Genomic DNA, 21,438 nt, shown 5'->3' on the forward strand with positions numbered 1-21,438 from the left:
TGCAGAGGATTGTAGAGATGAGGAGTTGATGGTGGATGATTGGAAGATATGGACGGCACCGAGCCTCGCCTTTATATCACTCTCTTCAAGTTGATCTCCATTTCTTGATGGAGTTCTCCGGATTATTCTGGATAACTAATCTGTATTTCCCTTCGTCTTTGTGGATAACATGATGCTCATGGCTCCTCAACCCGGCAACTCTTTTCAGTGCATTGTTGCGGTGACTGTCACGAGGATGATGTGACTTGTCTCTGACGCGGAAGAAATTGCCCATAACCATCGTGTGCTTGCTTTTCTGGGCATCATCGTTCATCCACCCAAAGGTGGGTCGGGGCTAACGGATAGACTAGCCACAGCTAAGGATAGACCTGCCCACCATGGACAAGGAGGCCTTGCAATGGATGCGAGTCATGGCTCCACAACCCAAGACACAACAATTACCCTGATGACGGATACACTTGCTTCATCCTCTCATAACCCCTCAAATCTCGGCTTTTCCTCACGCTAATCGGACTCCTTTCCCTCAACCCCATGGGGAGAGTTGAGAGGCAACATGGTTCTCCGCTTCTACCCCAGAATCAAGCTTTGACCATTCCATGCCGACCAAGAATTATGTGTACGCTGATTGGACAGAAGGAGCATCATGGTCTAGACGCGAGTTTGGAAGTTCGGGTATCCCAGGTGGGAGACTCGATATCCCGATTATCGCTCCTCTCAGTTGTGCTACATACGAGGATAAAAAGCCGAGAATCACCACTTTGAGCAACTCGTTTATCATCAAATTCCACACATCTTATCAATAACTACTCTTTTCAATCACAATGGCAAAGAACGGCGAAGCCACGGCGGTGTCTCACATGGAAGCCAGCCATGTCGAAGACAACGCCAAAGGAGGAGAAGACTTCATTGAAGACTCTACCCCTGGCCTCTTCCTGAACCTTTGTGTTGTCGCAACCGCCATCGGTGGTATGCTCTTTGGCTACGACACTGGGGTCATCTCTGGCGTTCTTGTAGTTCTTGGAGATGATCTCGATGGACGACTGATGAGCCATGGAGAGAAAGAGCTCATCACTTCTCTCTGTGCTGCTGGTGCCTTTATCGGAGCCATCATTGCAGGAATCACAGCTGACAAGTACGGAAGAAAGCCTGCTATTTGGTTTGCCTCAGTGCTCTTCACGATTGGAGCTGTTGTACAAGCTGCCTCATACTCACTGGTCCAAATGTGTGTCGGTCGAGTTCTCGTTGGCCTTGGCGTTGGTTCAGCCTCCATGGTAAGTTCTCCCCTTGATGATAGTCGTATGGTGTCTAACAACCCAGATTATACCTCTTTACATCGCAGAAATTGCCCCTGCCAAGTACCGCGGCCGAATGATCTCTATCGACATGGTTTTCCTCGCGACCGGTTCCCTCCTTGCATATGCTTTCGATGCGGCCTTCTATAAAGTACCCCACGGATGGCGATACATGGTTGGACTGGGAGGACTGCCATCTATTCTGCTTGGTGTTCTTTTGTTCTGGTGCCCCGAGTCACCACGCCAGCTGTGCTTCCATAACCGATCAGAGGAATGCCTTCAAGTCTTGCGACGCATGTATCCTACCGCCGACGAGACCCAAGTCTCTCAAATGATGGCCCATATCCAATACGGCGTTACCCAAGCAAAGGCCCTCAATGAGGAGATCTCAGTCCGTCAGTCTCTCAAGAGCCTAGTAACTGTTCCTGCCAACCGCCGAGCCGCTATCGTCGCGTGTGGTCTCATGGCTACTCAGCAGCTGTGCGGCTTTAACACCATGATGTACTACTCGAGCACTCTTTTCCAAATCGTTGGCTTCAACAACCCAATTGCTGTTGGAACCATTGTTACCGCCACAAACTGGATTTTTACATTCGCTTCCGTTTTCCTTATCGACAGGGTCGGGCGTCGCAGACTACTCCTCTGGACCATGTGGGGAATGCCTGTATTTCTCGTGCTAGCTGCTGCAGTGTTCACCAAGATACCGATTGACCGACAGACTCTGGAGCTCACTGATGATACAGTCGGATGGCCTGCTATTGTTGTCCTGGTCTCCATGATTCTCTTCGTTGCCAGTTATGCTGCTGGTTTAGGATGTGTTCCATGGCAAGCTAACGAGTTCCTTCCTATGGAAGTCCGTGCTATGGGTACCATGATGATCAACATCTGCAACTGGGGTCCTAATATTATCGTGTCGTCAACCTTTCTGTCAATGATGCGCGGAATATCTCCCTCAGGCACTTTTGGGTTCTACGCGGCTCTCTCGTTGGCCGGCCTTCTTTTCGTCTTCTTCTGCTATCCTGAGGCTGCAGGAATGACTTTGGAAGAGATTCGTGTCGTTTTTGAGCACGGCTTTGGTGTCAAATACGCTGAGGAGTGGCGGAAACAGAAAAAGCTAGGAAACATTACCCATGGAGCAAATGAGACCACAAAAGACATTGTCTGAGCACCGTAAGGTAAGTCAATGGCAGGAAGAACCTAGAATTAAGATTTCCAATGTATATGTGTTTATTTATTAGCAATATAACTACTATCTGGCTTCTTGAACTAAACTCTCATTAAGAGCACTAGTAATAAGTGTCTCCTTAACTAAGTGCTAAGCTGACTCTACCATAACCACGCCTTGAGATGTCTTTGTGTTAGTTACAACAATCTCTAGATCATTGTACCTTGCAACAGTCTCTTTAAACTTTCTAGGAGGGACATTCATGGCATAAAGCTCATCCATCTTCTCAAACGAAAGGCCTTTAGTCTCGGGAAACAACCACCAGCCGCCGAAGCCGGCAATCAATCCAGTAGCCAAGAATATAAACCCAACCTTTCCGCCCAGGTCTCCGGCATCAGGATTAATCATATATGGAACTGTAAACTGCATGATCAGACCCCATGCGGAGTTAGTGATGGTGATGAAGCCTTGGGTCGCCGCTCTGAGCCGCATCGTTGCAATTTCCGACGCCAGGACAAATCCTGTGGCGCCGATGGAGAGCTGATATATCAGCGCCCAAACATACAGCATGCCCACGATACCCCAGCTTGCCCTTTTTGTATCAGAAATGCATCCCAGGATGCCCATGATTAGAAGCATCAAGCAGAGTACGAACTGGGGACCGACAATGAGAAATCGACGACCAAATATCTCTGTGAGGGGAAACGCGGCGGTGCTAGCGACAAGCATAACGACATACAAAGCGATCGAGGCGCCAAAATAGTCTTTGACGCCGATGAGTTCAAAGAAGTATGTCGCGTAGCCGATTACAAAGGTTGCTCCAATCATTTGTTGAGCTGAGGCAGCAAAAATAGCAGTTAAAGTACGCTTGCGGTTAAGTTTGTTGAAGCATTCTGTTTCCGCTTGTACGTTGATGCCAAAGATTCTCTTTGGAGGTGTGTTGTCAACGTTACCATGCAGGTCGTTGGTGAGTCGGATTTCTTCCTCGATACGTCTGACTTCTATATCGTAGTATTCGGTATCGTCGAAACCATATATACGGCGGAGTGCTTTCTTAGCATCGCCTACTCGGCCACGTCTGATAAGCCAATAGGGGGACTCGGGGAAGAAAGGCCAGGATATGGTTAAAATGACTGTAGTATGGGGCTCTGCATTAGTGACTAGAAATCGCGGGAACACAGATACAACGTACGAGGGAAAATGTACATAGCCACGACAGGAAGCCACCATTGCCATTTGCCAGAAATGTGACTGCTCCCCTGGCTTACAATGACGATAGCAAATTGGCCGAAGACGATGCTAGTATTGAAGAAGCACAGAAAGAAGCCACGGAGCTCGGGACGGCAAGTCTCGCCAATCCATAGAGGCGAGATGGTGAACATCATGCCGATCGCGATACCGTTGACACCCCGTCCTGCCAGATGCATCCTCCAGTCTGGAGCCAGTTGTTGGAGAAGAACTCCAGCAGCTGAGATGATAGATGCTGCCAAAATGCCCCATTTTCGACCAAACCGTTCGAGCAACGGCGCGAAGATAAAGGTAGCGACGATTTCGGTAGCGGGAGCGATCGAGTTCCAGGCGGAGAGATAGTGAGCCGGAACGAGGTAGGTACCGTCCGACTTGAGCACTCCGAACTGTTTCCTAAATTCAGGCAAAGCAGCGAGCTGGCCGCCGGCCACGATGTCAAACCCTTGCATGACAACGCCAGTCGAGATTAGTAGAGCTAGTTGCTGTTGTGAGCTGATGAACGCAGACGACAGACGGCTGCCAATAAAGGGCTTAACTGACCCCAAAGAGCAAACCGCGACTGCGACCTAAGAATCTTCCATTTGTTGTCTGGATTGACAACGGAATAATCCACTCTGTGGTGCGATGGTCAGTGGCTGGATGAGATTTCACAAAGGAACGATCAAGACACGCTTACCCGTGAATTAGGGTCATTGTAGCTTTGATGTGTTGAGGTTGAGGTATTGAGTAAATATGAGGTAGAAAGGGCTTGTTCCTGTACTGAGTGAGTGTAGGTCGACCTTTGGCAGGTCCGACATGGATACTTATAGCCCTGCCAGCTGAGTCGTCGAGTCGATCCGGGGTTGGTGCATCCAGACAGTTGGGTTGTCTGACGATCCGGGGTATGGGGTAAGGTTGCCAATGCAAATGCAAGCGAAGCCAGGGGCTTGGGGTGGAGAAGTACCTCCGCCTTGATGTCTCCATACAGAATTACGCAGGGATTAGAGGTAGCATTGTCACGTGCCTGTCAAGTTACATCGTTCCACTTATAAATTTCTCCAAGCTTCGCGGAGCTATCTTGAGCTCCGCGATGGGCCCCGCAGCTAGGGAATGCCGATGTCCCCATCAAAACCAGTCGAGGCGGGTTGAGCGCAACACGAAGATACGCCGATCGCTCCGCTCGAGTCGACATCTATAACTAAGTTGACTAGGCTTCAGTTTCCCAGTAGTACCGGAATCCTCAACGTGATACCGAATCAACCCATAGGCTTGACGCGGAGTAACCAGATGGCGTACCAGTTACAGCAGACCTGGAAAAGGCGCTTCGAACGGCCTAGAATCCATTTCACGGCAAACAGCTGGATCAACGACCCTTGCGCTCCGGGATACGACCCATGGACCAATACCTACCATGTATTTTACCAATGTACGTGTCTACCTTTTTAAACCTGGCACCTGAGATGTTTGCGCTAAATAGCATGATCTAACAGGCAACCCGTCAAGCTGCGAGTGGGGTAACATGTCCTGGGGCCATCTGGTGTCTAGGGACCTATTGACATGGACACCAGCTCCGGTTTCACCAGTTCTTGTTCCAGACCAGATTTATGACTCTGAAGGCGTCTTCACTGGGTGCTGGGTTCCTGCCACTAACACCAACGACAAGACACTGAGGGTTGCTTATTCCTCTGTGAAGCATCTCCCATTTCACTGGAGCACCCCACCATATCCACGTCATGCAGCTGGTTTAGCTCTGGCAACCTCACGCGATGGAGGTATCACTTGGGAAAAGTCTCCTCGCAATCCGATATTGACTGGTGAACCAGACAGCTTGGAGATCACTGGCTTCCGCGACCCTTACGTGACGGCTCCGCTGTCCACCCAGCACAGTGAGCCGGCAAAGCTTTACGGGCTGATCAGTGGTGGCATACAGGATCTAGGTCCTACAACCTTTCTCTATGAGATATCCCAGGAAAGTCTTGAGGATTGGAAGTATCTCGGTCCTCTTGTGGATGTTCCGCTCCGCTTTCAACCGTCAGATAAGTGGAGTGGCAACTACGGCATCAACTGGGAGTGCACCAATTTGGTGACGCTTTGTGCAGGTGATGTTTCACGCCACTTCCTTATCATTGGCGCTGAAGGTGATGTTGAAAAGGAGCACGTGAAGAATGACAATGGCCTCCCGTTAGTTCCCTCACGTACCGTAAGGGCCCAGCTGTGGATGTCAGGCCATCTCACCAGGAATGATGAGGGTATCATTAAATTTCGATATGAACATGGTGGCTTTCTCGATAATGGACCGTACTACGCATCGAATTCGTTCTGGGATCCCGTCGGCGACCGCCGCATTGTGCACGGCTGGATCCCAGAAGAAGACATCACCGCAGACGCTGCTAAAGCGAAGGGTTGGAACGGCTCTCTCGCCATTCTACGGGAGGTTTTTCTCCTTCGGATTCCGAATGTCAGAGGGACTTGCCGCAGCAAACTCGCCGAGATACATTCCTTCGAGCGCCTGACGGAACCGGATGGTTCTACTACCGTTTTGACTCTCGGTGTAAGGCCTATCAGAGAGATGGCGAGACTCCGGGAGACTTGTGCTAGGATAACAGAGTTGGAATCCACCGTCATGTTGCCTGCGCCAGATACTGCAGCTCCTCGAACAATTGCTCGCACACAGTCACCAAGCTGGGAGCTGGAAGCGGAAATTGCCATCCATCCCGGATGCCAATCCGTTGGTTTCCATCTTCGTCACGGTAACGATCTTTCGATTCGCACGACCCTTACATTCTGTATCGCTACAGAGACCATTACCGTTGAACGGAAAGCTTCCAATAGCGATCAAACAATTAATAAATGCCCAGATGCAGGACCCTTTACGCTACTGACGCTGACACGGCCGGATGCGGGAGATGAAGTGGTATGGGAGAAGCTTAGACTTCGCATCTTCTCAGATGGGGACATTCTCGAAGTCTTCTCCAACGACCGCTTCGCGTTGGCCACTATGGTGTATTCCGAAAACTACGGTCCAGATATGGGTGGAATCACTGCGTTCGCTACCGGAGAGATCAACAGTGCTTCATTTGAAACCGTAAAAGTTTGGGATGGCTTGGAAGTCAAGTACATTGTCAGAGAAAGCTGAACTACTGTATAATTACACCACTTTTACATATTGTTTATGAAGACCTACTTATCTCTTCCCCAAGCCAAAGATGGAACTCTGTCAGTCGCCGACTTAGCGTACTTTCCATCAACACCAATGACGGGCTGGCCTCGATAATCCGTCTATCGACAGACGACGTAGATTCCAAACACGCAATAAGATGAGACCAATCCACCACGCAATTAACTCGAATGCAACGGGTTTGGGACGCTTTTATAACTGCAAGCGATGACATGAAGATAGTTGAATAAAGCGTCCAGCGATTGACGATACAGTTTTGAATAGAAATCAAGATATTAGGCATCAACTGGGTATACGCACTGAAGAATCTTGCGCAATGTTGAAAAACTTCGGGAGTGGCTGTACCATCTTGGATGCTCTGGTAAATCGCTGGCCAATATATCGATAGTTTGCAGCAGTAATACTGGACCCGGAGGAAGTTGCTAAGAGGCTCAGCATACAGTAAGTTGTCGTTGTCCGCGACATTGTTGACTTGGAGCTGCTGAAAGCGAACGACACGTGGCAAATAGTCATACCATTCATCGAGCTGGAGCTCGAGCTCTAAAGCGATACTGGGAGCATAAACTATCTCGCCATGAGAATCTTTGCGGATAGCTGTATTGCAACGGTGCAACATTCGTCTCATGGAGATTTCAGCGAGGAAAAACGACTGTGTCCTGTCGTTCTGAGGTATCTCGGCCGCAGACATGATGCTGCCCGCTGGTGAAGTATTTGTGCTTTCAGGCGATCCTGTATCAATATCGAATTGCCATGCGCGGCGGCTATTGGGCAAGGCCACCTGATCGTCCTGGTTCCAGATACCGCTCTCCACAACGTCAAACTGAACACGGAGCTCACTCTCGAGGAGAAGGATCGCCCAATAGGCTCTTATAGCATGTTGGTAAGGTTCACCGTCGCTAGCTCCCACGTGCTTGAGTAGATTCTGCACCTTGAAGGACGCCATCATGGTGTAGTCGTATGCCTGGCTCGGCTTAGAAACACAACAATGGTAAATGCCTAGTAAGAACAGACACTGGACGCTCTCGATGCTCTTGTCGGTCAGTACCACAGGCAACGAGGCCATGGCGGCTTCCAAATAGAGCTCACTGCTGTTTTCGGAGCCAGAGCCTCCTAATTCATAGTCCCGCTGGGCAAGAGCGCCAACTGCGGCCACCAGCAGTGCCAGGCATGACTCGGGACCCGGCGTCAGAGTTCCTGAGATAATGCCAAGATAGCGTGCGGAAAAGCCAGGGTGTAGTATTGGGTACCAAATGTGGATATATCTGGAGAAGGCAGCGAGAGCCATAAGGGCATGTTGTTGTTGGATGAGGTGCATCCTCGATGAGTAGCCTGCCCATACGGGCGGAACATTTCTCTCGAGCCTCGCAATCTCCTCAGCAAAACCAGGGCCAAGACCAAGAATGGCCATGACGCACTCGGTTCCGAGCAATTGGAAAGGTAGCTTCTCCTCGCCAGTGAAGACATGGCATCCCTGGCTGGGGTCCACCAATACTCCGTGGGGAACAATGGTAGGCTGTTGGGGAGCGTCCAAGGGCAGTTTGCCAACGATGTAGTCCAGCCGCTCGTGTATTGCCGCGAGTTCTGCCTCTACTCTATCAGCACTGATTAGCACCCATCAGGTGAGTGATTTAATGCTAAATTGATGATTTAAGTTACCTATTTGGAGGGACCGGTATGCTCTGCTCGTATTGGCACTCAAGTCCACGAATGCGACAATAGCCGCACTCGGGCTTCTGGCTATCACATCGGGTTCTTCTGGACCTGCAGGCAGTGCACGCGGTGGTCGTCCGAGTCCGCGTCTTCCTTCGCGACGCCGGCGGGCTGCCTCCAGATTGAGATCCAGCGTGCGGGTCTGACATGTTGAAATGTGGTATAATGCCCGACGTCCGCGACGGAACCTGGGAAAGGGAAGGATCGGGAGGACTTTTTTATCTCCGCGATGAACGACCAAGCACGAATGATGGAAGCGGAACTTCGCTAAGACGTTTGCACCTCGCCACTTCGCGGAGGTCAACCTAACCCCGCGATATCGATATCACTCCACATCGAGGCACGGACCCTCTATCTCAAAATGTCATTGGCCAACCCATTCTCTCTCGACACTAGCAGCTTTCCTACTCGTCGCGGTAGCATTCCGAAAGTATTGATTAGCAAAGGCTTCAACCCCAATCCCTCGGGCATAGTTGTCTGGATGTTGGCTAGCGGCGGCACCAAAGGACTCGTTGACTGGGTTCGAGCCATGGAAAGTAACCCACTATCGTCATCAGGATGAAGGTATATATGTCCGCCTGGAATCAGCGGTCTTCACCCCAATTCACTTCTTCAACTCACAAAGTTCTTCTACTTTACACACAAGCGATAACTACTCTTAGGCTCCCCCATCATCATGAGCAATCCCATTTCCTCTCTTCAAGGTGGCATCCTTAACAATGTTGCAAAGTTGAAGACGGCGCGCACTGCCCGTGTTTCCAGCTGGGATCACAGTGGTCTCAACGAAGATGCTTGGGTCATTCAACCAGGTGAGACGGCTGTCTTGGCAGACCTCGAGGGCCCTGGTACTATCACCCACTTGTGGTTTGTCCAGACCTGCCGCCGCATCGTGGGACCTGGTCTCATCCCCTACTCCAAGTCGGGTGTAGCCATGATGGAGGTGCACAACGCTCTTGGCCTCAACTATGAAGTCAGTGACCCGGATTACTACCGGAAAGTTATTATCAAGATGTACTGGGACGATTCCGAGACCCCAAACGTCCTAGCCCCCATCGGCGATTTCTTCTGTCTTGGCCACTCCATGGCAGCCAACTTCCAATCACTCCCCTTCACGGTTTCTGTCAAGCCGTCTGAAGAAAAGAAGTTTGGTGGTGCTGCTGCTTTCAATTGTTATTTGCCAATGCCCTTCAACAAGCGGGCTCGTATCGAAATCGAGAATCAGAACGATCAGGCCTACTTCCAATACTTCTATATAGACTACGAGCTTTTCCCTGAGCCACTGAGCAAGGATACACTCTACTTTCACTCACACTGGCGACGTGAGAATCCTACCAACGGCTGGGCTCCGGAAAGCATTCAGACCAACAGCCTGGAGACTCAGGTTCCGAATCTTGACGGCAAAGGCAACTATGTCATCCTCGAGACGGAGGGTGCTGGGCAATACATAGGCTGCAACCACAGTGTTGCCCATTTCCAGGGAACCTGGTGGGGTGAGGGCGACGACATGATCTTCATCGACGACGACACCTGGCCCCCGTCGATGCACGGTACTGGCGGCGAAGACTATTTCACCCAAGGTTGGGGCATGCAGAAGAATGCTTACCCTTTCTGCGGCACCATAATCCACGAGGAGGATGTTCCCAACCACCAGGTCAGCTATCGATGGCACCTTGCGGATCCCGTCCGTTTCAGCAAGAAGATTCGTGTCACAATGGAGTCTGGGCACGCGAACCATCTTAGGGACGACTGGTCTACGACCGCGTACTGGTACCAGACCTTACCAGGACCCAAGCTATCTATTCAGCCAGTGGAGGAGCGAATCCCCCGCAAGCCAGACTTTCCGGCCGGCAAGCGTCCTGAACCGCCCAACACGGAATCTCTGGACCCTAAAAGAAAGGCTATGATCCAGCAACACCAGGACCGAATGGAAGCGTTTGTGCAAGACAGGAACCAGTGGCTTGAAAGAAGGGCCAAGGCTACGCAGGAACGCTCAAAGAAGAACATAGAGCAAGCAAAGGACATTTACACACGCTTCTATGAAAGTGTTAAGGGAGGCAATGTATAAAAAACTATACAAATAGTTATAAGAAATGGTTTTAAGTCTCAAAGAAGTAGTAAAAAGAAAAAGGGAGAATTATATAGTGTTTTGCATCTCTGGCCGCAGATCATTGGGTAGTTCTAGCCATTTTCAGTCAAAGACTTAAATCGCCGATAATTAACAGATATTAGTCCATAAACACAATAAGGACCTGGAGACGCAGGGGTAAAAACAAGCTCAAGGACGCAAATAGTTATGCAAAGAAACACTTTCTATTATTTCTAGATATGCTTAACTACAGAGCTTATAGGAGTTAAGCCTTTGTGATTCCCAATTAACGTCTGTAGAAATACCTTGCAGTTAAATGGGGTGATATAGCTATCCATGATGCCGTGCTGAATCCATTCCTCAGGCGAATGAATCTCTCGGACTTCGCATTCATGCAGCCGCCTGCTTCATCAGAATCATGCTGCAATGTTACAACTTCTTGGCCATCAAGAGCCTCTTGTACCGACGCTTCCTTCCCGGGACCTGGGCCTGGACCTGGTCTCGATCTCTTAGCCGGATTACCCGTCCGGCCACTCTCTGGCTGAGATCCGTTCACAGACCCTGGCGTCATGAGTAACGTAACTTACTTAACGGACTGAAAGGAGTATTTGTGCCGCCTGTAGGCAACTCCAAAAGAGGCATTATAGCCGTCAGGTTTTCTACAACGCATATATCTCAGTGATGTCGCAATTAAGCATTCTTACCTCTTTGCCTTTATGCTTCGTTAAGATATTATATGGCACGAAAGCTCGAGTGCTGCGCGTTTTGGGGTAGATGGAGAAGAGGCGCTGGTTAAAAGGGTTATAAAGATGGCTCATCAATAGTATACCATTCCCTAGAGCCCATGTTCGTTGCTACGCTTCTTGAAGACGACGCGGACTATACCCCGTATCTCCGTTGTCTTCTTGATCTTGGGTAATTAGATACAGATAATAGTGGTTCTACGGAACAATATGGCAGGCTTGTAGAGCCGATTAGTAATGCAAGTAGGCTCTGACACTTGCCTATGTTTCTAATAAGATACTAATTAATAGGAGTCTAGAGAAGCCAGGAAAACCAGATAAGTTTAATCGAGATCGAAGTAGGTTATTAGTATTACTTTGGCATTTATATTATAAAACACTTAGTTTTAGCTTAAAAAGCCAAACTATTAAACTACAACAGCTTTACTTTACAATTATAATTAATTATTTACTTTATAAATATTATTACTATAACAAGAGTTATTATAAAAGAAACTTAAATATCTAAGCTATATAGAATGCAGTAATTAAGAAGCCCTTTAGGACAAACGCATGAATATAATCTGGTGAGGGAATCCTTATTAGGTTATTTTTGAATTGTGGTATGTAGTTTCAGCCTCAGAGGGACTCAGATAAACCCTGTACTACCACCACGCTGCTAAGAGGAGCAGAGTTTCCATAGGCATCCATTCTCAAAGAACACAAAAAAGTTATTTCGACGTTGTGTAACCAAACCTTAACAACTCGGTTAGAATCATCTAGGTTCCCACGCATTCCTAGCTGATGGCCCTGCTACAATGTTGGGGCGGAGCACATGTTGTGGCAATGTTCTTGAGCTTGGCTTGTTATAAGTCTCTCGAATATCGGTCACATAATGAATAAGAATGAAGAGCTTTAGCAATTCAAGTTTAGAGCCATCAGCTCATTAACCAAGGTTATATACTAGCTTAACCAAGCCTGTAACCAAGGCTTATTTTACCTCATGCTTCGTGTTTCGTTTTTGCTGTGGGCTCAGCCACTCTGCATCTGCATCCCACGTAATACGATGTATAGTAATACATGGACCCGCCACTTTCATTGGCCAAGACAAGTGGGTGGGGCTGTCTTGGCTCTTATTAGTTCGAAATCCTACTGGATGAACAAGCTATATTTTTAGAAGCTGCAGAAGTTGCTTACCGCAAGGCAGACTCGTTTTAAAAGACATGATATAAATCCTACACACTACACAGTACTAATAAAGCCATCGCGCATAAAATTCCAGTTATACCAGTGCCTATCAATCAAAGAACATCATAATGGACATTCCTTTTGAATATAAAACTTTCGAGTACGATGCGCTTCCATCATCAACCTGCATCCGCCTCCTCTGGCCAATAAAGCGACTTCAAGACCCCGAACAACGTTCTATCAACGGCGTCCCCTTGATGGAATTCCTGCTTAAGCCATCAGAACCTGACAGACGCCCTCCTTATCATGCGATATCTTACACTTGGGGCAACCCGAGGGAGGCCCCAACCGGATCGTCAGATGAATATTCTGTCCAGCATAAGCACGTCATAGCTGTCAATGGCCGCTTATTTTACGTTGGAAAGAACCTTTACGAAGCCTTGTATAGAATTCAGGAGCGCATTATAGCACCCAACAACATTGATGACCGGTTTGGTATTTACAACAAGACGAAGCTCATACAAGCTGCCGAGGAAGGGAACTTATACCAGGTCACGGAATGCCTTAATCAGGGTGCCAATTACCAATGTCAGGACAAGTTCGGCGAGACTGCTTTACATTATGCAGCAGAGAACGGATATCCAGAAATCGTCAGGCTTCTTCTTCTCCAAGGCGCAAACCCAACCACTCTGGATCGATCCAGACGCGACCCACTAGCCTGTTGTTTGCAACGGAAGCGGCGCCTATGGCAAGAAACCGCCGAAATACTGCGCACTTGGGATATTCAGGACAAAGATGGATCTAATCCAACAAAACCTATGACTCTGACAGGACAGCCCCTCTGGATCGATGCAATATGTATCAATCAGGACGACATTCCAGAGCGTAATAGCCAAGTTGTAATGATGTCGCAGATCTACGGGTCGGCACACTGTGTCTTGGCGTGGCTAGGAGAGGTAGATGATACGACTCAGGTGGCTTGCAATTTCTTATCGTCTGAATTCGCTTCCCCAGAAAGTTACACAAAATCCTTCAGACGGTGGTCTGCATATCGCAGAGGGGAAAGTCTTGACTTGGATGAGAAACCTGATGGCATTGTCATGTCTGTTAGGGAGTTGCTAGCCATCAAAAGTCTACTCACCCGTACGTGGTTTTCTCGGACATGGGTGATTCAAGAAGTATCTCTTGCCAAGCAGATCGATATGATGTGCGGACCGTTTCAATTCAGCTGGGTGAAACTGTTTTTTCTCCTATTTGGGCGGTTCGGCGACGTCAGAGCCAGTCGTATCCTGGGCTACGGTGGACCAGCTATAAAATTTGAAAGAGCTGTACCAGGCACAGAAGTCCTTTCCCTTTTTGATATCAGAATTCGAACTAGACCCGATTGTAGAGAGGCAAAATCAAGAAGAGACTGGTTACTCGAGAAGCCCACCTCACACTCTCTATACCAACAAAAGCTGAGCCTTCCTGCGCTGATTGTCCTTACCTGGAACTTCGCTGTATCCGACCCGAGGGATAGGATATTCGCATTGCTAGGCATTTCGCAGCCTTTGAAAGGCATATTGGCGGACTATTCCAAGTCAGTCACTGAGGTTTTCACTGATATGGCTAAAGTCCTTATTCAAGCAGAAGGAGATTACAGTGTTCAGAATTGGACCCAGACGGAAATGGATGATTTGGAACCGTTGGAATCACTGTCGTTTGTTCAGCCACCTTCCTCTTTCCTATTTCAATCCTCTACAATTTCGCTAAACAAGCCCAAACATGACCGCCCTACGACTCTCCCGTCATGGGTTCCAATGTTCAATTTGCAATTAGTTTCCTGGAGAATTTACAACAAGAAATATAATGCTTCACAGGATCGTCAGGCTACTTTTTATCCATCCCAACCGGGAATGCTCAAGCTTGATGGCTTGGTAGTCGACACGGTTGTTGAGTTAGAGGAATCGCCATTGATGACATTCTATGAACGTCTGATAGACGATAATGCAATAGAAAAATGGTTGGGAATCGTATCGCGGCTCCCCGTTGTTTACCCCACTGGAGAAAGTCGCGTCGAAGCACTGTGGCGAACTATCGTGCAAGAGAAACAAGACTATGAAAAGTCAGAAGCGTCGAAGGCGTTCTTCAAGGTCATTTTGCTTGAATGCATGGTCGAACATCGGCGAAGGAGCTCTAGTGACTGTCATTTGTCGCTATGCCAGGTCTTGGAAGAGTTGCGGAGAGGAGACTCAACCAATTTGCTTCCATTAGCCTTGGATGTGATGACCAGCAACCAAGGTCTCGATGATAAGAGCGAGGACGGGTTCAGAAGGGTTCTGGATCTACCCGAGCAAGAGTTCAGATTTGGTATGTTTAATTATCTTACAGAGCGGTGTCTACTGAGAACAGAAGTAGGCTACTTGGGGGTATCATCAAAGGAAGCTAAGCCGAAGGATCGTGTGGTCCTTCTGGCAGGCGGCCGAACGCCGTATATTCTTTGCCAAATTGGCGTGAATGAGTTTATGTTTATAGGTGAGGCTTATATTCATGGGATGATGTTTGGGGAAAGCCTCAGAGGACAGGAATGTCATTTTAATATTATTAAGATTAAGTAGCTAAGTATCTCTTTTACTTATAGATATGGGGGTAAGGGTTAGCTATGAAGTTTATAAGTTTAAGGTATATTAATTTTGCATTGAATAAGTGGGGTTCAATATGGACCTGACGCGATGATAAAATGTCAGGCCAAAAGTCTGGAATCACCCCGCTCCACCAATAACACCAATTATTTCAACATATTACTTCACTTTGCAATTGAACACGAATTAATTATCAGAATAGCTTCATTTATATATCAATTAATAGCCCTAAATCCGTAGATTAATATTTTGTATACCAACCGCGTGCCCGCTTGCAGGCCTTAAGTCTGTTAGCAGCCGAAGTCGTCAGCTTCAAAATCAGCCGGTCGGGCAACGCCTCCCACGCTTCTTGGATCCATTTGATCAGCAACTTCCTATCGGCTTCGCTTTTGCCTAGTCTGATAAATTCAGGATAAATTCTTCGCAATTTGGCCTTTAAAGCCTTCCAGATGTGTTCAATTGGATTTAAATCAGGGGAATGCGCAGGCCATTTAATTGGAATAATGCCGTGTAAGAGCAACCAGTCCCTCGAAGCTTTGGCGATGTGAACACGGGCGTTGTCTTGCTGAAAGTGCTGAAATTCATCGATAAAAGGAAGAAGACCTTCCGTCAGGGCTTTACGATAAGACCAGCTAGAATAACCTCCTTTTTCAGACATAATATCTCTCGTCATGGGGATAATATATGTCCTTTTCCTTCCAGAGATTCCTGCCCAGAACATAATTGATTGACGAGCCTTTCCGTGAGACTGAACATTAACTAGGTCCTTACGGTATTTCTCATCAGGCCGGCGAAAGACCCAGCCGTCGGGGTTGTTCGGGGCATTCTGTACAGTAACCTCATCACTGAAGCAAATCTGTATGCCAAAGTCAGTAGGAATAGCTTCATTTTAAACCGACTTACGCGTATGTAATCGTCGAGATGATGGAGCCAAAACGTACAGTGTTCAAGCCGCTCCTTTGCATCTTCTTCTAACAGTTCAATCCGTCGTTTTGACCGCCATTTGCGACGCCAATGGCACTGTAAACGTCTCTTGAGAGTACGAATAGAGACATCTAATTCCAGCTCGTACAGAACGTCATTCCAGGTGATATCGCGATGCCGATTAATATATGAATTAATCCTCGCAATCTTCAGAGGCGTGAGTTTCTTTGGACGCCCTTTTCGAGGCTGTGAGGCCAAGTTGTGGTGTTGTTCCCATCGTCTTTTGGTCTTTGAGATGGTCCCTTGGGTCGTTGAGAAGTTATCTGCAACTTCCCTCTGAGATTTGCCGGCGCGTAGCTCCGCCATTATAGCTGCTCTTTGCTCTGGAGTAAATTCATGATTAAATTCACGATTTCCGCTTATCTCAGTACCAAAAGACCGGTTTTCTGAAGTCATTTTTCATTATCTAATTGCTAATTAAAGAAGTCGTGATGGTTTGGTTACGCTGTGTTGAAAGCGGGGTAGCATCTGGGTGATTCCAGACTTTTGGCACGTGATTGTACCTTCAAATTTATGTGAATTTTTTAGGGGGACTTGGCCTGGCCCCGCTTTTTCGTCCGTCCTCTAAGAGCCTTTCGTTCCTCAAGCTCAAGGCACTTCTTGGGTTGACCGTTACATTTCCTATTACGACTAGCGCCCCAAGATCAGCAAAGTTCAGCCATCTCACCCACTCTGTTGTGAGGTACGGGGTTTTTATGAGCGACCCCTCGCACTATCGCAAAATAAGGCATATTGTCGCAGGCTGGGCATGGTCTTATCGAGCCTCAGGAACAACAGCCCTTAGTAATCAAGCAAGCTGGGTGATTTAAAGTAAAACCTGTGGGATGGAATACCCCACACAGAAGATAGAATCAATCAACTCACTACTGCTGCTCATTATGAATGACCCGATGTCGCAGGGTAGGCATGATCTTCACGGCCTCAGGAAACAACGGCGTTAGCAATATAGCTATATGCTTTAAGTAACTCGGCGGGGATGCCGCGATATGTTGTTGTGGCATTCGGTTTGCTGAGAGATGCACTGCACCAGCCGGAAGACAGTAGGACGGTCACGGACTGGCATATCTATGGTCACGATGGATTGACTGAAGCGTCGCTTATCTCCCTCATCACGGTACAAAGAGTGCAGTACTGTTATTAATAATAATGACATTTCTCTAAAGAAAAGTTCAAAAAACACATGTCTCAACGCAATAGCATCACTTAAACCCAATGCCACGAAGCACCGTGGCAACCTGCCATGGTTGGTTCCCTCCGTGCCTCGCTCTGCGCACCCTCCGCTCGCACTCCATCATCGTCAAGTAGGTACTCCTGCAAGACGGCCAGACTTGAGAACACGTCAGGCGGCGCAATTGCCTTAATCTTTTATAATTAAGAAATAAAGTATTTAATTAAATACTTTATAATATATATTTTTAAAATTAAGTTCTTTTTTGCTTTTTATATTATTTTAAGCTATTTTTATAAAAAGTAATATTTAAAGAGGGTTTAAAGGAGTTAAGCTTATTCTTCTTAATTTAAAATATATAATTTTAACGTTTAATATATAATTAAAAACTTAAATAGTATTTTATAAGGCTATTAAATTACTAATATTATAAGCTTTAGACTTTAATAATAGTAATTCAAGCGTAATTTTAATTTAATTACCTTAAAAGGTATATAAAAATATATAAAAGTAATATATTAAAGTTAATAATTAAAGCTTTAAAGTTTAATATTAAAATAATTTAAAATCTAAAAGTTAAAGTTTTTAAAATACTTACTTATTTAAAATACTTATATATTAATTATATTTCCTTATTTATATTAATAATATATTAATATTATAGCTAAATTACTTATTTAATTATATAGCCTATTTTATAATTTATTTAATCCTTTTTTTATTACTAATATTAAATTTATAACTTTAATTCTTTAACTTTAAGTAACTTTAATTTATATAAAACTTAATGTATTTTTTCTCTAAACCTTATAATTACCTTACTTCTATCCTAAATAATATATTATAGGTTTTTAATCTTCTTTAATACTTCTTTAACCTATTACTAAATATCCTTAAGCTACTTATTATATAAGCTACCTAGGTTAAGGGCCTTAAGAAACCCTCTTTCCTTCCTATTTAGCTATATCCCTTTATATAGCTTCTTTTTTAAATTCTTAAGCTTTTACTTTTTATATTTAAAGAAGTCTTTATTAATTAAAAGGTTTTTATAAATAAATTATATAAATAAGAGGATTTTATAATTAAAAAGTATTATCTTAATATAGCTAATATTATTTTAATTAAACTAGGCCTTTTTAATATTTATAGCTATTATATATAATATATTACTTTTACCCTTATTTTACTTAAGCGCTTTTTTAATTTTAGGGATTATATTATAGCCTTTAATTAAATAAGGCTTATTAGGCCTAGATACCTGCAGGCTTCTTTAGATAGCATGTATCGTAACGGTGTAGCTGTGATGCTGTTAGCAGTTGCGGCCAGAAGTCGGGTTAGATGACTTATTGTGGAAGCGTAATGGATATTTAAAGCGTGGTATCCTTTAAAGCAAGTTAAAGGAAAAAGGTTAGGGCTAGCTAATAGGCAGGTAAGCTTTTTAGCTAGTATATATATAGCTAGGTTTAGGCTATAATTAAGGCAGCTAATTATAATAATTTAACTTAATAAAGCTTTATTAGCTATAAGGGTAATAAATATTTAAATTATATTAGATTTTAAAAACATTTAAATATATCTTTTAAGGCTAATTTATAAACTTAAAATTTTTTTTTTTTAATTATATTATTTAATTAAATATTTTAAATAATATAAAATATTTAAAGAAATAATAAAAAATATAAATATTTTTTAATTATATTTCTTACTTACCTTATTTAAAACTTTAGTTTACTTTTTTAATAATAAAAGTTAGTTTATTTTAAAATAATAAAATAATTAAAAACATATTATATATTTAAGCTATTATATATAATTAGTTATTTTACTTTTAAATTAAATTTAAATTAAGTAAAGTCTTTAATAAAGGCAAACCTTATAAAGAACTAAAATAATTAAATAAAAAGTATATTTTTTAAAGTAAAAATATAAATTAACCTTAAGTTTAAATATAAATTAAGAAACAAGCTAATAGTAATATATTAAACTTTTATATAAAATAAATATAAGTTAACATACACAATAAGCAAGCGGCACAGACAACTAAGCGGCACAAAAATCCCTCACCTTACATCAACACTATCAGATTAATTAATTCTTAACTAAATAACATATCACAACTAAATAAAGAGGCTTGTATTATTCTTGCACTTTAGGCCTATCAGGAAGACCCAAAATTAAGTCTGTAACAAGCTGCATTTCTATATAATGTTTACTTCTGCACCCTCTACTACCAATCTTAGGGTTATTAGGCTTATGCCGATTATATCCCTAATAGTTAGAAACTAAGTAATTAAGAAGAACAGGTTATAGTTAAGTATATCTTAAACCTAAATTCGCAAGGATTTCCCTCTTAGCATTATAATATTAAAGAAATAGCAAATTAACTACATACTAAATATAATACATTACTAGTTAGCAAGCGCTAGGCTATTAATTTTATTAGGCAGTAATTATAGCTTAAAATATATTCTTTTTATAAATATAACTATTAAAGAGCTTAATATAAAGATCTAACTACTATTTATAATTAGTTTAGGCTTATATAAAATATAATTATAAAGTATAGTATTTAATTAGATAATATCTAGAACTTTAATAAGACTGGCTTTATAATAGGCATAATATTAAGCAGTATAGTTATTACTAGCTTAAAAAGGCATAAAAACCTAAAATCAGTCTAGCCTAGAAATTAGGAATAAGTTACTGCAATTTAAGTAATTAATGCAGAAGGTCAGGCAATTAATCTATTTATTATAGTTACAGGCTAATTTCACCTTGCTAATTAGTACTAAGAGAGCAACTTCCTAGGCACTTAGGCTATTGCTATAATACTAAATAGCTAGATAGATAATAAGATAGGCCTTAACTAGCTAAAGCACTTTAATTAATATATAACTAACTAATTAATTAGTCCTTATTATCTTCTAATCCTTAATAGTTATAAAAGTTATTAATTTACTAATTTCTAAATATATTATAAGGTTAATAATATTATTATACTTTATATACCTCCTTATTTTTTATATTTACTATAGCTACTTAATATTAGGTGCTTTAGGCCGCTAAAAAAGGCATATAGTTAAGAAATAAAGCAACTAATTAGACAGTCTATAACCTATGTTTCTAAGACTGAGTTCTTCCTGGCCTTTTATACTGCCTTTTAAAAGACTATAACTAAGTTAAATATTAAGGGGGGTTTTAGAGGAGCTAGACTTGCTCCTTTTAACCCTAAAGTTATAATCTTAAAGCTTAATATATAGCTATAGACTCTAACGCCTATTAAAGAGGTGGCCTAATAAGCTTAAGCTTAGACTTTAAGGACCCTAGTAACAGTCCTTAAGGCCGGATTATAATCTAAATACCTTTAAGGCTAAATTAGAAGATATTATAATAGCTCCCTAAAGTCAATCCTTAAAGCTCTTTAGTCTCTTATAAAGGCAGTTATAAGGAATATATAGAAGACTGCCTTATTAGAGGCTAAGAACTAAGAGCTTTATAAGGCAAATAATATACTTAGCTAGTAATATAGGGCAAAAAGAATATACCTATAGAATAGAAGGAGCTTAACTATATAGGAAGGTCAGGATTTAATTAATTAGATAGATATAAGTATATAGGTATTAGCCGAATTATTAAGAAGTAGTAGTTAAGGAAGGTCAGGGCAGCTAAGGGTTTAGCACTGCAGGACTTGCGGTAAGACTAGATATAATATAAAAACCTATTAGAAGGGAATTAAGGCCTCTAGAAATAAGTATAATACTTAATTTTAATTAATTAGATAGTCTGTTATGTTTTTATTAGACTTTATCTTAAAATAGTTAAGATTTTTATGCCACTTAGTTATCTATACTACTTGCTTATTATATATATTAGCTAACTTATAATTATATTAAGTAATAAGGGCATTAAAGTTAATTTTATAAATATATATTTAAAACTCTTTATATAAGTAATAGATAATAAAACTAAATATAAATTATTTATTATTATTATTATAATAACTAACCTTAGTATTATAAATCTTAGACTTAGTATAGGTTTAAACTATAAAGCATTAGTATAATAGTTAGGGTTTCTAAATAAGTAGACTAATCTAT

At 43.5% G+C, this 21,438-nt stretch overlaps 6 protein-coding genes across 6 annotated transcripts; 4 read left to right on the forward strand and 2 right to left on the reverse strand.

Moving 5' to 3' along the window:
• Positions 1-857: 857 nt before the first annotated feature.
• Positions 858-2,457, forward strand: BKA55DRAFT_519007 (general substrate transporter; the record flags this gene model as incomplete). Its single annotated transcript, XM_046188311.1, has 2 exons — positions 858-1,271; positions 1,318-2,457. The coding sequence occupies 2 exons, from the start codon at positions 858-860 to the stop codon at positions 2,455-2,457; spliced, it is 1,554 nt and encodes a 517-aa protein (XP_046045745.1).
• Positions 2,458-2,517: 60 nt separating this feature from the next.
• Positions 2,518-4,675, reverse strand: BKA55DRAFT_649822 (uncharacterized protein). The gene is made up of 4 exons (XM_046197277.1): positions 4,382-4,675; positions 4,246-4,319; positions 3,650-4,180; positions 2,518-3,590 (listed from the first exon to the last, which is right to left on the reverse strand). Exons 1-4 carry the CDS (start codon positions 4,666-4,668, stop codon positions 2,608-2,610), a joined length of 1,875 nt encoding a protein of 624 aa, XP_046045746.1. The 5' UTR covers positions 4,669-4,675; the 3' UTR covers positions 2,518-2,607.
• A 103-nt stretch (positions 4,676-4,778) lies between these two features.
• Positions 4,779-6,839, forward strand: BKA55DRAFT_576824 (glycosyl hydrolase). The gene has a single exon (XM_046193519.1). It carries the CDS (start codon positions 5,204-5,206, stop codon positions 6,818-6,820), a length of 1,617 nt encoding a protein of 538 aa, XP_046045747.1. The 5' UTR covers positions 4,779-5,203; the 3' UTR covers positions 6,821-6,839.
• On the reverse strand, positions 6,840-8,968 carry BKA55DRAFT_620977 (uncharacterized protein). Its single transcript, XM_046196768.1, has 2 exons — positions 8,519-8,968; positions 6,840-8,454 (listed from the first exon to the last, which is right to left on the reverse strand). The coding sequence occupies exons 1-2, from the start codon at positions 8,719-8,721 to the stop codon at positions 6,855-6,857; spliced, it is 1,803 nt and encodes a 600-aa protein (XP_046045748.1). The 5' UTR covers positions 8,722-8,968; the 3' UTR covers positions 6,840-6,854.
• A 7-nt stretch (positions 8,969-8,975) lies between these two features.
• Positions 8,976-10,704, forward strand: BKA55DRAFT_576826 (uncharacterized protein). Its single transcript, XM_046193520.1, has one exon. It carries the CDS (start codon positions 9,249-9,251, stop codon positions 10,635-10,637), a length of 1,389 nt encoding a protein of 462 aa, XP_046045749.1. The 5' UTR covers positions 8,976-9,248; the 3' UTR covers positions 10,638-10,704.
• Positions 10,705-12,607: 1,903 nt separating this feature from the next.
• Positions 12,608-15,258, forward strand: BKA55DRAFT_576828 (heterokaryon incompatibility protein-domain-containing protein). Its single transcript, XM_046193521.1, has one exon. The coding sequence runs from the start codon at positions 12,697-12,699 to the stop codon at positions 15,163-15,165; it is 2,469 nt and encodes an 822-aa protein (XP_046045750.1). The 5' UTR covers positions 12,608-12,696; the 3' UTR covers positions 15,166-15,258.
• Positions 15,259-21,438: the final 6,180 nt, after the last annotated feature.

The sequence above is a fragment of the Fusarium redolens genome, assembly GCF_020744475.1.
Source record: "Fusarium redolens strain MPI-CAGE-AT-0023 chromosome Unknown BKA55scaffold_14, whole genome shotgun sequence".
Taxonomy (NCBI): domain Eukaryota; kingdom Fungi; phylum Ascomycota; class Sordariomycetes; order Hypocreales; family Nectriaceae; genus Fusarium; species Fusarium redolens.